Source organism: Ctenopharyngodon idella, chromosome 4, assembly GCF_019924925.1.
Source record: "Ctenopharyngodon idella isolate HZGC_01 chromosome 4, HZGC01, whole genome shotgun sequence".
NCBI lineage: Eukaryota > Metazoa > Chordata > Actinopteri > Cypriniformes > Xenocyprididae > Ctenopharyngodon > Ctenopharyngodon idella.
Genome location: NC_067223.1, coordinates 28,294,223 through 28,312,732, shown reverse-complemented (window position 1 = coordinate 28,312,732; position 18,510 = coordinate 28,294,223). Strand labels below are relative to the sequence as shown.

The window sequence follows — 18,510 nt, the reverse complement described above, 5'->3', positions numbered from 1 at the left end:
TGAACTTGTGTGTATCAAAGTCTAAATAACGTGTAGGTAAATAAAAAATTAAACTGGAAACTATAAATGCAACCTTGCACTTGCAGGTACTTGGATGCTACAAACAATACCTTTATATAACAGTAGTGTCAAAGATGACCTTGTTCCTGTGAAGGTCCTCTTTGAAGGTAATTATATATATACACTGTGTATATATATATATATATATATATATATATGTATATCATTTTTTTATTTAATTTCAGGTTTAATACAATGTAAAACACTTCAAAAATCTAATTAAGTTATGGAGGTCAATATCATAAAAAAAAAAAAAAAAAAAATTGGGACTCCTGAGTTACGAAGAGGAACGACGTTTTAAGGGTAAAGTCAGGAAATAGTGCCTTAAAGCTTTAATGGACTAAAGTAAAAAAAAAATATTGCTATTCACATTATATATTTCAAATAATACAAAACATAGCATATACTTTTCTTTAAAATATTGCATTTATTTTTAATTACCGTTTGTATCTCCCATGATTCATTGCCCATTTAGTGTATTAAAAAATACTTACGGCCCTATCATACACCTGGCGCAATGCGGCACCAGGCGCGACGCAAGTGTTTTTTGCTAGTTTCAGCCCGACGCAGTTTTCATTTTCGCATCATGCGCCACATTGTTTAAATAATAAATGAATTGGTACCCATTTGTGCACCCATAGACGTGCTGGTCTGAAAATGAGGTGTGTTCAGGCGCATTGTTGGCGTGTTGCTATTTTGAGGCAACTGTAATAAACTGCGCCACTGACCAACTGAAACCTGGTCTAAAGTCAATGGCGCAGTATTTGTTTTGTTATTTAAAGAGCTTGTTAGTAATACACGCCTATGCGGGTGCGTACACTCTGCTTATTACACAAAGGGACACGCAGCAGGACACAAACATGCGAAATATTAAAAATAAAAGGATTACAATGTAAAAGATTATTATTGTGTGCATAAAAATAAAAATGCTTTGGTGAAATCTGGCTTATCCCGTAGATGGTCTGCTCACGCGCTTTAACCTCGCACATGAGCAGATCCGTTTCCTCGCTAGAGAAGTGTTCAGTTTTTCCGCTTGCAAATTCCGCCATGTAAATAGCGAATCCGCCATGACGCGAGTGTACACCTATTACTCATTAAGAGAATAGGGACAACCCTTTCAGACCTTGCTCTGGGCGCACTGACCATTTTTCCCGTCGTTAAACTAGCAAAAGTGGATTCGGACAGCATTTTTATAACATTAGAATTTTGTCAGAAGGTGTAATAACATCTTTTTTTTTTTTTTTTTTTAAAGTATGATGGTTTTACCATGTATTTTGATGTTACCATGGTATTACCATGATTTTTTTTACATGCACCAAGTAACAATAGAGCACCTTCGGATAGGTTTGTCAAAAAAAGTCAATATGTAGGAGGCAAGACTGTTACTGTTACGCTGTGGTGCTGAGTGAAGTGCACGACAAAGGAGTACAGGGAAAAAACAGTCTTTAATATAATCCACAATGAAAAACTCAGGAGATAGCAGGAATAATTACTCAAACACATCAACAATAACAGACAAATTAGCTAGGGAAATTCATGGCTTACAGTATATACACAGGGAAACATTAATCAAAGGAGAAACAGAACAGTTGTTAACTAATTAAGAACAATGGAAACTAACTTGCAAATCAGGCAGGCAAAATGAGAACAAAACACAGAGAAAACAAAACCAAAACAGGCTACACGTGACATTACACCCCTCTCCTGGAAGGTGAGTCCTTGTGCCGTAACAGTCCAGCTAAGGAAGGAGGGTGGGGCACAGTGTGTTCATAATGTAATAAATTTATCATACAATAACCTATTAACCTATTAAGTTTTAATACATTTTGAGAAAATTATTACATTATGAACATTTTATTAAATTATAATGTAATGCTTCTTACATTATGTGCAGTTATTACATTACGAGTTGCTACAGCAGCAATGATGGTGGGAGGAACCAGGGAGGATCTGGAAGAAAAAGTAGCACGTCGGGAACCTGACAGCCAGGATGAAAGCCCACAGTGGAGTCAATGGAGGGAGGAGTAGAATTTTAGTTCTCGACACCAGGGAGATGACCAACAGAGACAAGGCTGTTGGAGGTGGAGCCCTATGCACAGATGGAGAGCAGATGGAACCGGGTGACACCGATGGTCCTAGAGGCCAAGGTGGAGCCGCGGTAAAGAGCATCCAAGGTGGAGCCAGGGTGCCTGAGAACTGAGGCGGAGGGAAGGCAGAGCCAGATGGAGCCGAAGGGGTGGAGAGACGGAGTGCTGCAGATGGCTCGTAAGTCTGTGAGGACTGAGTCGGCAGGCAGGGTGACATCTGACCAAGGGAGAGCCAGAGGGATAAGGGAGCCCGGTGAAGCCGCAAGGCCGATGGTATCTGGTGAAGCTGATGGAGGGAGAAGCCAAGGAGGAGCCAAGTTGGAGTGATGGATCAGCGGCTGGAGGTGGAGCCGGGGGATCCACTTGCCTGGGCAAAGCTGAAGACCCGAGGCAAATCCACACAATATAGAGCATTAGAGGAGAAGACAAGGGGCTGAAGGGAACCAGCAGAGGCGGGGCTAATGGACTGGCTGACTTTGGAAGAGGAGGCGGAAGAGGGAGGCTGGGCGGGAACTCTGGAGACAGGAGACTCTAAACTGGACAGAACCAGCGGAAACACAGGAGACTTTGGCCCAATCCCATTTCTACCCCTTACCCCTTCCCTTACCCCTTCCCTTACCCCTACCCCTTCGTTTTGCATGTTCATGTGAAGGGGTAGGGGTCTCGATTCTCTTTTGGCTGGAGTGGTAGGGGTAAGGGCCAGATAGCCGTTCAAACGAATATTTTTCAGGACCACACTTCGAACGAAGGGGTATGAGAAATTTCCCTGAATACACCGACTAACGTTACCGTGCTGCTAGAATGCGTGTAGTGATCAGGGTAGTGATATTTCCACTCAGGATCGATTACTCATGTTACCTGGCTGCCAGTTTCTCCGTAGCTTGCTAAACGCGCTATTTGAATGATGTGAACACAAATGAATAATACAGTTAAAAGAAATATCTGTTCATCTCGTATCGTCTGTAAACTCTCACGTTACCAAGGCAACAACTGACTCGTTTGTATTACATTGCAAAGAGCTCTGTTATCGCAGCACCACAGTAGAAAACGAAACCATATTCATACCGGTCAGCTCGGATCGGCACGGAATGGAATGGTTAAACAAACAGCTAGGCCCGATGGAAAAGCGGCTCCACCAGTCTTGTACGTTCTGTATCATTCTGTATCGTCTTGGGAAACTCGAAGGCTCATACGTTTTCGAACTGGAACCGAGCGCCGTTTTCTGAAGTCCAAAATACAGCGCAAAACAACGTTGGAAGTGAGTAATCTGTTAAACGTGCTCGCGCCTGATTTCTGTTGTTCATACTGGTTAAATGTTACAGGACACTAATAAAAGAAACTAGGTATGATGACGTGTGTAATGGTGTAGTAGTGGTGTCCCATTTCTTAAGGGAATATTTTCACCCCTACACCTTGCCACTCTGTTTCAAGGGGCAAGGGGAAGGGCAAAGGGGTATAAAATAGAATTGGGATTGGGCCTTTGTGCCAGATGGGAAGGTAATCCTCCTCTTCTAAGTCATAAAAATTGGAGAGGTCAGCTTTAGCTCACCCTCAGTGGTGCGAGTGTGGGCAGGGTCTTCTTCCATTCTCTCATACTTCACTAGCTGTCCCACAATGACAGACAATGTTGCCGGCTCACACACCTGATCAGACTCACTGTGAGGGCTCAGGTTCCGGGGCGATGATTGGCTCAGTCCTCTTGTGTGGCTCTGGCTTGTGCATCGCGGCAAGCTTAATCTTTTCATCTGCAGTGGGCTCTGGTGTCGTGCTGTGGGGTGATGACTGGCTGGGCTCTGGGTTCGAAGTGGAACTGATAATGATCTCTGCTGATTTTTCGGGTGTGGACCTCGAGGGACTGCTGCTCCTGGTCCATACAGAGCAGTTGGACTGCCAGTAAATCCATATTTTATATAAAAAACAGTCTTTAATATAATCCACAACGGAAAACTCCATGGAACCATGGAAACTAACTAAATAAGTCAGTAAATCAGGCAGTCAAAATGGGAACAGAACCCAAAAAACAGGCTACATGTGACAGTCACTGCCTTGGCTACACTTTTTAGTCACCTAATGTTATCCTAAAATCTACAGAAAACATGTATGGTACATGAAACATGAAATGCTGATAGGTCCTTAACATGCAATCTCATAGCAATCATTTACTGCATAATCATTTGCATCACATCATTTTCTATATGGCACAAGCTGATTGGCCTCTGCTGATTCTGCAGCCAATGATATTGCTTGCTCACCATTTAAAAAGTCTGGTTAACGCTATCAGATTTCCTCTGAAACCCTCCACCACCCCCAGCTTAACCTGTCTAGATCTGCTACAGGATTTATGTATGCCTATTCATTAAAGCTGCAGTTTATCTTACATGCTCACAGCAGCGTGTCTGTATCTCATAGCAGTAGCAAGACCACACTTGCTCTGCAGCAGCAGCATTTGTAGATTTAGTCCACCAAGACAAAATACATGAATTTAACATTGTCATATCCATTAACATGCTAAAACTACAGCAAGAGTTGTAATGACTGAACTGTACATTTTGTACTTTTACAGCTAATTGTAACTTCATGCTAGAACTGTTAGCCGCAAACCTCAGTGGACGCCTCAGTGGTTCCAACCGGCCCAGAGCTGTGGTGAAGGGTGTTGATGTTGAGCAACTGGATCATTTCCTCATGGGCCATGGGTTCTGATACTCCAACAGATGACACATATAGTTCTATGTCATCATTTTCCTCCTAAAAACATGAAGAATGGTGAATGAAGAATATCCTTTATAAGACATTAATACACTTTTTATAAGACTTTATAATACACAATAAATTGATCCTATATCCATTATACTGTTAATAACATGGTGATTTTAGATAATGGTCATATTTTCCAATATAATCTGCCTAGAACTGCAGCTAAACTAACAAGACTTCACAATAAGTGTGTTACCAGACTGCATATCTACACAGGTCTACAGGAAATATGGGCCAGGAGTGATTGGGGATGGTTCCCTCTGGTGGTGGGAACAGAAGCTACAGCCTCAGATTTTTCTAATAGAGGAACAATGACATCAAAGATCAGAAGAAAACTCTGAAGACACAATCTTTCATTGACTGTCTCCTCAAACCACAATGGGAACTGAGAGAGACAGAAGAACAGGGACATCCCTGTGTGATGCAATGATGGATTAAACATTTACGACACTTTAAGGCCTCATATCATAAGGAATCACATTTTCCTTGATCTTTTGAGAAAAGATCATTGTACAATGAAAACAATGAAATACTGTAACTTTCAGAAGTCAGAACTTCCTACTCAGTTAAAAATTGCATTTATTGAAACTAAGCCATGACAAAGATTTGTTCTGAACTTCTGCAGCTTTCTGATGTCAGACAGATGAACATCAACACATGACCACATTTACACATCAATAGGTAGCAAGGAGGCAGTAGAATAGATACTTTTATATGCATAACAGCAGAACAACTATCAAAATAAAATTTGCAGTCAGTGTAAACAAGAACAACAGAAAAGCAGATTGGTTATTTATTTGTAAGTGTGAGAGAGAGGGTGTAAAATGGTAATGAAAACTTAAATAAATAATATGTTAATAAATGATGAAAACCCTAACATTATAAGTTGACACAAGAGGGGAAATGATTAAAATATATGATGACTAATGATAAAAAGGGAAGTATGTTATAATATTATATATATATAAAATATATTATATATAATGATAAAAATAAACCTGCCGTTCTACATGTAAACTACACATTCAAAATATGCCTACTGATTATGTGAATATAACATAAAAAGCTTGTAAAATGCTGTTTGCAACTCATATTTACTTTTGTGATATGACATATTTACAAGTAAAACAGGAGAACCACTGCAGTGTGTGGCATGACTCTATTAATTAAAATTGATTTACTGAAATTTCATTTAAATTCATTTAAAATGTTTCTATCACCAGTGGTTAAAAAATAACAGGGATTTTTCTTCAGAATAAATGTGCACTGATCGTGTACAATAAAACCAGGAAATTTAAACTACAGTGTGGTGAACTTAGCAACGAGGAGAGAGCAGGATCCAAATGCAGATTCTTTAATGTTGTAATTTTAACAAAACAAGGAGCAAACCAAATAAAACGGCCATCTAATGACAAGAACTGGTTAAAAACATAGAAAACTAGTGAAGGGGAGTCGACCCCAAAAGAGTCGATTCCTCGACTCTGAATAGCGGGGGTCGACTCCAACACAGGAATCAACTGTCGTTGTTGACTCTATTGATCTGTCTGAAATGACTTGTTCACTCATTCTCTAATCCCTATATAGTGCATGGCAGTTCAGTGCACTATATCAACAAAGGAGTGAACGAAATGGACACTATTCGGACACTACAGAGGCCTAGAGCTGTCACAGAAATAACTGTATGTCTCTGTGATCAGTAGTACATGCTTCTCCATCTGAAAGCCAGAGGGCGCTCTCGCGCAGAAACTCCAAATATGCCCTGCCACAGAAGTAGATAACGCGTCATTCCAGGAAATCCCTATGGGCATCATACTATTTCTGTAGCTGAATAAACAGAAGATTTAAACGCTTTGATTAAACATGACTAATAAACACACACGACTGCCTTATTCTGTGTAAGAAGCCACATCATCTTACAGAAGGAGGCTTAACTGTTGTTATGAAGTGAGTTTGGAGTAAAAAAATGTTTTTAAATGTTGTCTTTTGTTGGACAAGATGTTAATAAATGCTTCTCATGTCTGGAAAGATGTTTGACGCGTGTTGCTTTTTCAAATGTACATTATAAGCGACTTAAACTCGCAGTGCTTTCATATGGATTAGCATTTGGAGCCACAGTTCATTGACAAGCTGTGCAGCCTTAGCGATTTCATAATCGCACTAAGAATTGCATTTAAGCGTGATTTCAATGTTATTTTTCATATCGTGCAATACATCGTGCAGCCCTAATGCACAGCAGTGTTTCATTTCTGAATCCACATTTTGAGTGAAACCAATGATTCAGTGGACCATTCATAAAGGACTCGTTGGACTCGCTAAACAGATCAATCGGTGTATGACATCAAAGTACAGCCAGAGCGATTTTTTTAAGTAAACAGAGCCGTCTGCTCTCTAATCGCTCTCACAGTACTTTGATGTCATACACTTATCGGTCTGTGTAGCGCCACTTCAAGTCCAACAAGCCTGAAGAGAACCAGTTACTTCACTCCTGAATGAAACAGCCGTTTGAATTTTATTTAAATAAATAAATAATTTCATATTTCGGTAACACTTCAGTATAGGGAACACATATAAACTATTAACTACCTCAATAAACTCTTAATTTACTGCTTATTAGAGCTGCACGATTCTGGATAAAATGAGAATCACGATTTTTTTGGTTTCAAATAGAGATCACGATTCTCCCACGATTCTAAATATACAACCAAACAAAATAACATCTAATTTAATAGAGGTTCTGACAAAATATAAATTGCTGGATTCTAATTGCTGGAAAATGTTTGAATTAATTATTTAAAAAATTATTTTGAATGAATTCATTGACTCATTAATAAATACTTGTTTCATTACTGGATGAATCAGTGTTTTTGAACGAATCTTTTGAATGAATGATTCAATGACAAATAAATTTTTCAACAGTCACTTGTCGCCACCTAGTGGAATAAGATGTAATTGATACAACCGTTATTTGACGTGTCAAGTTCGTTTCAAATGGTAGTTTGCTCTATTTTGATCGCTATCATAGACATCAGTCTTTATACAATACCTAAAAGGGTTAGTTCACCCAAAAGTGAAAATAATGTCATTTATTACTCACCCTCATGCCGTTCCACACCCGTAAAACCTTCGTTAATCTTCGGAACGCAAATCATGATTCGGATCGCGTGTCAAACCGCCAAACTGCTGAAATCATGTGATTTTGGCGCTCCGAACCGCTGATTCGACACACTGATTCATAACGCTCTGAAGCTTCATGAAGCAGTGTTTTGAAATCAGCCATCATTGTTTTTTTGGTGCACCAAAAATATTCTCGTCGCTTTATAATATTAATATTGAACCACTGTACTCACATGAACTGATTTAAATATGTTTTTAGTACATTAATGGATCTTGAGAGAGGAAATGTCATTGCTGGCTATGCAGGCCTCACTGAGCCATCAGATTTCAACAAAAATTTTTTAATTTGTGTTCCGAAGATGAACGAAGGTCTTACGGGTGTAGAGCGACATGAGGGGGAGTAATTAATGACATTATTTTCATTTTTGGGTGAACTAACCCTTTAAAACTGATATCTCAGTACTTCTGTGACAATTTGAATGTTTGTAACACAGAAATAACTAATGTGTGATTCAAAACGGCTCTCTCTGGCTCTGGCAGCACAAACACATATTTGAATGTTCCGGTATGATTTAGTCAAAGGTTTAAAAGACGCGGGAGAATCGTTGTCATTAATAAAGTAGGATCGCGTGGGTGCTTGAATCGAGATCGTGATCTTTTTATGATTAATCGTGCAGCTCTACTGCTTATTAATAGTTAGTAAGGTAGTTGTTAAGTTTAGGTATTGGGTAGTATTAAGAATGTAGAATAAGATCATGCAGAATAAGGCATTAATATGTGCTTAATAAATATTAATAAATAGCCAATATTCTAGTAATATGCATGCTAATAAGCAACTAGTTAAAAGACCCTAAAATAAAGTGTTACCCATATTTCCATATTAATTTAAAAAAATAAAATAAAGGTATAGTTCACCCAAAAATGAAAATTCAGTCATCATTTACTCAACCTCATGGTCCAAAAGTTCATGTGTAATAAATTCTATGTTGAATCAAATAAAATTTCTTTGTGAAGCTACTTTTTGTAATGTCTATTTGATGCTCTCAAAATGATTCTTTTGAGAGTAATTTCTTAGCCAAAATTGATCAAAATTGATTAATCGCCACATCATGTAATTAATTTGATTAAAAATTTTAATCGCTTGACAGCCCTAGTACAAAGGCTAAGACACAGGTACAAACCATGAGGGACTAATGTGGACAAACTAAAAGTCCACATAACAAGCAGAAAAAACAGGGCATACATGACATAAGCAGGGTTGATGTTGATTTCATGTTGACTTTAATTACCACCCACACTGAAGTAGTTCTCAAACCTGCATTAATTTTGACAGGCAAATTGCAATGACCTTTTGTGTACTAAGCACATCCCAGATTAAGCTTCACCGGCATTAAAGCAAATAAATATATAAATGCGTGCCTCTCACAGGCAGTGCTCTGCGCTGAAGTGGTGATATATGCGAGCTGTGATTGATTTTTTTGGACACCTCGTGGGAGTGGGGAAGCTTCCAGAGGTCTCGCATCAGGTGCATTAGTGTAATTGGCTCTGAGGGTGAAAGAGTTCATCTCACTCCACCATAAAACACATCCTACTCAATGTAATACTCACAAACACACATCATTCAATCTGGTATGTATAGACAGTTGCCAAATGTTCAGCGCCAAACTCAACGTCAAACCTATTCATCTTTATGAGAGGTGTTGCTAAGGCAAGTATATATAGAGAATATATATATATATATATATATATGTATTACTTACTCATATTACTCATATCCCTAAACTATCATATAGATCCTATAGTGAACAACTATAGATCATAGATCCTATAGTGAACAATTTACCCTTGCATATGTTTGATTTTTAATTCTTTCTTTTTTTTTAACTCATAATATTTAATCAAAATGTCATAACTGGATCTTGCAGTGTTTTCTCTGGTGGTGTATGCAGGACTCCAATCATTTAGTCCACTTTAACCTGTCCCTGCAAGCTCATGTTCATCTGCCTCCACTTTAGAGCGCAATGCCGACATCTCAAAATCCAATCAGTAGCCGATGCATAAAACCAAGTTCGCACCCTACATTTTTTTCTTTTTCAATAATCCAGTACAATACAATAATGCATTACAATACAGAAGAAAAATCTGTCGCTACTTGTGTTTCATTCCAGCTTTAAGTGATCCGACTTATGGTTTTCACCTGGTGGAGAATAAAATAAAATAAAATATCCCACAGACCTACATTGAAAGACTGGACTGTAGCCATTTCTAGAGAACAGAAAATCACAGAGGATTAAGTGTGGACTCCTTTCATGCCAGACAGTAATAAACTACCTGGTCACCAGCGTTGGGGAAAGTTACTTTTAGAAGTAATCCATTACCATATTGCGTTACTCCCTAAAAAAGTAACTAATTGCATTACTTAGTTACTTTTATGGAAAGTAATGGGTTAAGCTGTTACATTTTCTAATCTGGGCTGGGCTCGCTTGTTTGTTTTTTAATTAAAAAAAAAGTTCTACTTTTGGCCATTGCATTACTTTTTGCGGTTTGTTTTTTTTTTTTAACATGGGCTGGGCTTGCTTGTTTTTTTTATATAACAAAAAAAGTTCTGTTTTTGCCAAATTAAAGGCTATCAAAGGGATAGTTCACCCAAAAATGAAAATTCTGTCATCATTTACTCGCCCTCAAGTAGTTCCAAACCTGTATGAATTTCTTTATTCTGCTAATCACAAAGGAAGATATTTGGAAGAATGTCAGTAACCAAACAGATCTCGCCCCCCATTTACCACCATAGTATTTATTTGTCCTACTATGGTAGGACAAATACTTTGAAATTCATACAAGTTTGGAACTACTTGAGGGTGAGTAAATGATGACAGAATTTTCATTTTTGGGTGAACTATCCCTTTAAAGGCCCTTTCACACCAAAAGTGAAATGAATAAGCCTCAGGCTGAAGTAAATGCAAATTTGTGCTGCTATTCTGGATTGCAGAAGAATAGGACACAGGAGAAGGAAGTTCAACACACTTAGGCTATGTTCACACTTGGCATGTTTTTTGAAGCTGCCAGCTTCTGTTTTACATTATAATCCTATGGAGTAAACCGTGTTTTCAAAAAAGTCCTGAGCGCTTTTTTTAACACCACCGCCGGTGTCTTTTTCTGCAGCTCATAACGTCTTTTCAGGTTGAAATAAGTTCAACTTTTCTGAGAAAAAAAAAAAAAAAGACCTACGTCAAGCGCTTTTTGACAGCTGACCAATGACTAGCGAGTAGCGAGACCTGTTGTTTCCATAACAACAAGAATTACAAGAAAAAATGGAGAAGGTGCCGGTAAATGGACTTATCGTACTAATTTTGGAGCACAAGGAGTTGTATGATATGAGCACAAAACTCTATCATAATATACAAACCGTGCATCATCCAATCGGAGCTCCTAGACTAAATTGTTGTAAGCACCATACTGTTTCCTTCCCCGAATAATGTCGTGCACCCAAAAACGTTGTTGTGAACCAACATTCTCCTCTCCGTTAAAGGTTTAGCTCACCCAAAAATGAAAATTCTGTCATTAATTACTCACCCTCATGTCGTTCCACACCCGTAAGACCTTCGTTCATCTTCAGAACACAAATTAAGATATTTTGGATGAAAGGTATATGACCCGTCCATAGACAGCAATTTAACTGACACTTTCAAGGTCCAGAAAGGTACTAAAGACATCGTTAAAACATTCGACGTGACTGCAGTGGTTCAACCTTACTTTTATGAAGCCATGAGAATACTTTTTGTGCGCAAATACAAAACAAAATTAACGACTTTATTCAACAATCTGTTCTCTTCCCTGTCATTATCCTTACGCAGTTGACGCAGAAAGCACAGTGAAAGCTTCCGTGTTTATGTCCAAATGCCGGCTCAGTATACGTCCAGCCCGTAAGCGCTGGACGTAAACAACGTAAGGATAATGACAGGGAAGAGGAGAGATTGTTAAAGTCGAAATGAGGGTGAGTAATTAATGACAGAATTTTCATTTTTGGGTGAACTAATCCTTTAACTTCAAAAGCCAAAGCAAGAGCCAACTTTCTCTTTCTTGACATTTCTGCCCACACAGCACTAGGCTACTGTTGCAGCTGTTGCTTTAGCAACAAAAGACACCATAGGCTGCTATTTGTAATCAAAACGCTTTTTTTTTTTTTACTAAAAAAGCAGCCTTGTCAGCTTTTACTGGTCAAAAAAGACGCCAGTATGAACACGCCCTTACTTCAACAATAAAAACAAAAAATGAAACACAAAGGTAATGTTCATCTAAAGTCATTTCTCCTTATTAGTATGGTTGAATTAGATCATCAAAAATCAGCAGCGAAGACACTAGTTTCGCGGCATCTAGAGGTGAGGTTGCGAATTGCAATATAGAGAAGCTACGGTGGCCAACACAGGACAAAGATGTCGTCGTCTGAGACAGCAGAGAGTAGCCAGTCAAGCAAACGCGCTCTGTAGAGCAGTTTGTCCATTTAGGGCTACTGTAGAAACATGCCGCTGCAAAATGGCGACTTGACATGTAAGGGGACCCGCTGTATATGTAGATATAAATGGCTCATTCTAAGGTAATAAAAACTTAAATCTAGATCTACAATACCCATCATGTTTACACACGTTTACACAGCACATACAATACCTCTGCATTTACTCACAATTTCTCTCAACATGGGGACAGGAGAGGTGTCAGACAATAGATGGGAAAACAAAGTAACTTGATATTAAGGGGACACCTCTCTTGTCCCCTTATTTGACAAAAGATATTTTGTTGTAAATTTAAAAGTAATGCATTACTTTACTAATTTGAATACGTGCAAAACATAAAAAATATTGATACCAAAAGTTTTCATGAAAACCTCAAATTTAACCATAAGAGGGGGGGAATAAACTGACTCTCATCCAAATAGAGAAAGCTGATTAAGAGACATCACCAAACACACTATAAAGGCATGTGTGTCTGTGTCTGTGTGTGTGTGTGTGTGTGTGTGTGTGTGTGTGTGTGTGTACGTCTTTAAACATTTGTGGCAAAAAATTTCATTCATCTCATCTCACCCTTTTCAAATTAATTCTACACCCCATGCTTCTTATGTACTAAAATCTCAAAGTAACAAAAATATCTCAACGTGTGTAGGCGCTCACCATTGTGACCATGTGGTGGGCAGTTACGGGCTTGTTCTCCACATGGTCGATGTTTTGAAGGAAGTTCTCTGACTGCCTCTTGGGAGGTCTTTGGAAATGGGATTCTAGAAAGACTGAAGGCATCAGTTTGGCCACCCGACCACGGGACTGGGTCTGAAGCAATTCCCCATGAAATCCCAAGCCCTTTCCCTGATTGAGGACACCCATGTGCTGGTATACGGGGCCAGTCATTCCATTAGCTATGCGTCGATGCGGTATCTGATAAACGTCATCGTCCTCAGAGATGCCCCCTGAAACAAGAGTTTCACATCACAGCTGTTACTATATAATGACTGGAACGCTGTATTAACCAATTTCAGTCAAGGGCCACAACTGTACATTTTATAATATATATTTTTTGCATATTAAACAAAACTTTTACTGGCTTGTTTTGTAAATATGTACATGAAAACACAAGCCAATAACTCAACTTCAATAACTCAACATTGCAATGAAATCTGACTTAGCCAAGTGTAAGAATGTAAAACGTCTGGTAGTCATGCATAAAAGACACAAATATTAATGTCCAATACAAACATGAAACTTAGACCACTTCAATCAAGAAAATGAGAAACCTGAGGACCCAATTGAAATAAATGGCATTCATTCTTAAAAAATAAAGGTTCTTTATTGGCAATATCCCTTATTTTTAAGTGTTGGTGGACTGAAAGATGACAATAAATGTGGTTTTGACATTTTATTTGGTCTAGCTTTGATAAGAGCTATATTCCTTTCAGATAATTCACTACAAAATGTAAAGTTTGTAATCATTAGCCTATGTCCTTCCAAACCAGCTTGACCTTCTTATTTTTTTTATGAATATCCTGGCCATTCTTTTCAGTATAATAACAATGAAAGGGAACAGGTCTGTCAAGCTACAAAATGACAAAAAAAGCACTAGAGAGGAAGATTTGAAGAAAATAACAACTTAAATTGAGTTCAGATTCAGAAAACACTTGAAATATCTATCTATTTATCTATCTATCTATCTATATTGTTGATAGTTACAGCCGATGTAACTGAACAGTATGATAAAAGACAGAAAACTCAACACTCAAGTCAGCCTAAATAAATAATTATTGCAAATTATCAAGTATTATTTTGTTTTAAGTGTTAAAAAAGTTAAGTACGATATACTTAAGCTTGTTATGAGAAGCATAACCATAAGTGTACCATATGCAACATCAATTGTAATACTGTACGAGCATATGCACAGGCGCAAGACAACCTAATAACGGACAAAGGCTGTAAAAAATGAATAGTGAAGAATATGTGCGTTTTCTGCTACTGTAAGAGATTCAGAAATGATTCTTAATGGGTGCAATATTACCATTTATTTTAACATTGACTAGAAATGTTGACAAAATAAACATTTCTCTGTCTAATAAAGGTTCGCATATTTCGCATACTTTGTTCCATGGCATTAAAATTGGTTTTATTTACACCTAGCCTTCAAATGCACATATTACTAAACACACACTGTCTGCATTTGCCAAATAAACACCGAATTCACTCTTATAATAGCAAATGAGGAAATTATTATAGCAAGAACTAACACAAACATCGATATCAATATTGTTTTTAGCCTCACCTGTGACGTGAAATCCCATCAATAAAGAAATAACGACTAATGCCGCGTTCACGAACATGATTCTTCTCGTTTTTATTAAAAATACATTATGGCTTTATGAATGTCAGTCGAGGCTGCAGTGTCTCTATGGTTAAGACACTGAAACGATGGCTGTTTAATGCAATAATTCCGCATCTGCTGTGGATCACACACCCCGATGTGTCTCTCTAGCGCTGAGAGGATCCATTTAGCGAGTCGATTCGTTTGATTGCTTCATTTCATAGAACCGATTCATATCTGATAGGCTGTGTTACGTCTGGTCCAAATACCAAACCATAAAATAGTCGTTTAAATAGTAATCTTTTAAACCTGTTGTGTATTTTAGTCAAATACATACAGCAGTAGTATCACGAGAAAAGCATACATTTCTATAGCTCGAGGAACGATTGAGGAGTTATGATTTTTCTGTGATGAATTAATCATTCATCATAATGTTTGCAGCTGTGTTCACCACTCATTTCTGTTTTTTATGTTTATTGCTACGTTGTTTAGGATTCAAGGACCCACTTACCTCACAAACTAAGTTCTTGTAGTCCAATGATTCACAAACGCTGTGCGATTCGGTTCTAAAGAATCTTAAGAACCCGTTTAAAGGAATGATTATCGTGAATCACTAGTTCTCAGAAGAGAAAATGAGTAGGAGAAAAACATAAGCTTAAAAAATTAATAAGCTTTATTTGCCAACATACATTTTCTACTAATAAATAAATACATCTGCAGATTCTGCACATCCCAAAACACTGAAATATTATATCTAAATTACTAAATTAATAGCACATTAGTAGTAGTAGTAGTAGTAGTAGTAGTAGGCTATTATATACGTTTTTACAGTAGATAATCAAATTTAATTAAAATTTATTTCAGTCAACAGTCCTCCAGTCTGTTTGGTCTTATACTTAGTATACTTAGTATAGTATACTTAACTTAGTCTACTAGAACTGATTGGATTTGATCGTTGCAACCACCAAGAAGATCAGGCAACTTTTTTTAGGCAAGGTTTTGTCAAGCCAACTTAGATGCTGTTTGCTCAGTCAAGTCAAAAAGACTTCTATCAGATGTTTAACCCCAAGGCACAGAAAAGAGAGAGAGAACAAACTTAAAAGCGAGGTAGAGATTAAAGCAATCTTGCATGAAATGTGGCCTTTGATTGTCAGCAGCATCACTTGGTTCTTTGTGCAAAAGCTTCTTTTATAGACCAGATTTGATCAAGAAAGTGCCGTCAGACAAAGTCACATGGCCCTCTCCATTCAGAACTCACTCTAGCATTCATAAAATGTGTTAAAATAACAACAAACCAGGACATTGACTGGAATATTCTAGTGGAATTGCGTAGTGACTCCTTAAAGGGTTAGTTCACCCAAAAATGAAAATTCTGTCATTAATTACTCACCCTCATGTCGTTCCACACCTATAAGACCTTCATTTATCTTAGGAACACAAATTAAGATATTTTTGATCAAATCCGATGGCTCAGTGAGGCCTGCATTGCCAGCAAGATAACACTTTCAAATGCCCAGAAAGGTACTAAAAACATATTTAAAACAGTTCATGTGACTACAGTGGTTCAACCTTAATGTTATGAAGTGACGAGAATACTTTTTGTGTGCCAAAAAACAAAACAAAATAACAACTTTATTCAACAATATCTAGTGATGGGCGATTTCAAAACACTGCTTCATGAAGCTTCAAAGCTTTACGAATCTTTTGTTTCGAATCAGTGGTTCGGAGCGTGTATCAAACTGCCAAAGTCACGTGAACCATTGAAATTTCGAAACGTTTCGAAACACTTATGATGTTACGAAGCCTCATTTACTGAAATCACATGACTTTGGCAGTTTGATACACGCTCTGAATCACTGATTCAAAACAAAAGATTCATAAAGCTTCGAAGCTTCATGAAGCAGTGTTTTGAAATTGCTCATCGCTAGATATTGTTGAATAAAGTTGTTATTTTGTTTTTTTTGGCGCACAAAAAGTATTCTCGTCACTTCATAACATTAAGGTTGAACCACTGTAGTCACATGAACTGTTTTAAATATGTCTTTAGTAGCTTTCTGGGCATCTGAAAGTGTAAATTATCTTGCTGTCAATGGAGGCCTCACTGAGCCATCGGATTTCATCAAAAATATCTTAATTTGTCTTCCGAAGATGAACGAAGGTCTTACGGGTGTGGAACGACATGAGGGTGAGTAATTAATAACAAAATTTTCATTTTGGGGGGAACTAACCGTTAAATGAATTGGTGTTTTCTAGTATTTTCAGTGTTCCTTCTACAACGATGATGCTCATCCTCAAGCACAGCACCATCATCTTCAAAACCTCATAAACACCCTTACAAATCTTTTACTCATGAGCTCTTAAGAGGAAATCATGTAGGATGTTATTTTATTCTGTTCTTAAACAATTCAGATCTGCCAAGTCAGTCTGCTGTGTCGTCTTGTGGCAAACATGTAGCTCTCTGCTGTTGCCATGGCAATCTGATGTCTGACATTCACCATGCAGCAAAAAGCATCCCTGCCAAAATGCATCGACTAAAATAGATCTGTATTTTATGTGATTAGTTGGAGGGTAACTGCACTCCTGCAGCTGAATCCATCTGGGATCTGTCATTTCTAAGACCATAGGAAGCAGAACTAATAGAAAGACCATAAGCAGCTTATCTGTAAAGATATTATTTAATCATTTTTTAAATTAATTTTAATTTTAATTAGATGTAGTAAAAAAAAAGTAGGCTAATGACAAACAAACGTATGTAAAAAAAAAAGTTGTATTTTAGAAGGTTAGCCTATTTAAACTAATCTGTTTAAATTGTTTCCTCAGTAACACATTCCTATTCCTAAAGGTCTTTCATTTTGATTCATATTTTGATCAATCACATGCTAAACAATAAAACACAATCAATGATAGTTTACTTTTGACAGTAGATTGATTTATAAAAATACAAGCCATTTATACCGCATATGAGCATTTCTCCTTTTTATTATTTTACATTAGCCTAGCTTTTGTATTTTTACATGTAATATGTCACTGGTGAATTATATGATATCTGCTGCTTTTAAAAGTCATATGACATTCTAGCAACTACTGTCAATTCTGACTATAGAAAAATAATCAGTTGATAGAATGGAAAGAAAACTAAAACGAAATGGGAGGGCATTAATGGCCCGGATGTTGTCTCTGATTGGTCAGGTAAGATGTTTTTAAGTAATAACGAGCATAATTTTATATCTCTTCTCTTTCCCTCGGCTTCACAGACAAGGCTTAAGATAGTCCCAGAATAAAATGCATGTTTGAGCTCTTTTAACTGAAAGCAACTTGCACTGACATATCTTAAAATATGTCAGTGCCATTGTTTTGTCTCAAGATGCACACCGGAAATGTTTTTAAAGGCACGTTAAATTAAACGTCCTAATTAAATTAAGACCTAATCCTGGTTTAATCTAAGCCCTGTCTGTGATTACCAGGCCTTAATGTTTTAATTTAAGTTCATAATTGGTATTATTCAGGTGTAAACTGCTGTCCAGCCCTCGGCTGTTGCATGATTCCTGTTACTTTTTTCTGCGCTGATCAGGATTGACCAATCGCAGGCGTTTTGGATTACTGTGACTTTTGACAAAAACATTTAGTTGATAGTTGACGCGGATTTTTGATAATTTTAAAA

At 37.5% G+C, this 18,510-nt stretch overlaps 1 protein-coding gene across 1 annotated transcript in view; it reads right to left on the bottom strand.

Moving 5' to 3' along the window:
• ptprr (protein tyrosine phosphatase receptor type R) overlaps positions 1–15,021 on the bottom strand; it is a 34,356-nt gene extending 19,335 nt beyond the window's left edge. Inside the window, exons 1-3 of the mRNA XM_051891612.1 lie at positions 14,811–15,021; positions 13,181–13,470; positions 4,749–4,892 (exon numbers count right to left, since the gene is read on the bottom strand). Of these exons, the coding sequence (XP_051747572.1) occupies positions 4,749–4,892; positions 13,181–13,470; positions 14,811–14,868 (492 nt within the window). The 5' untranslated portion in view covers positions 14,869–15,021. The remainder of the gene's footprint in view (positions 1–4,748; positions 4,893–13,180; positions 13,471–14,810) is intronic.
• Between the last annotated feature and the right edge of the window lie 3,489 nt (positions 15,022–18,510).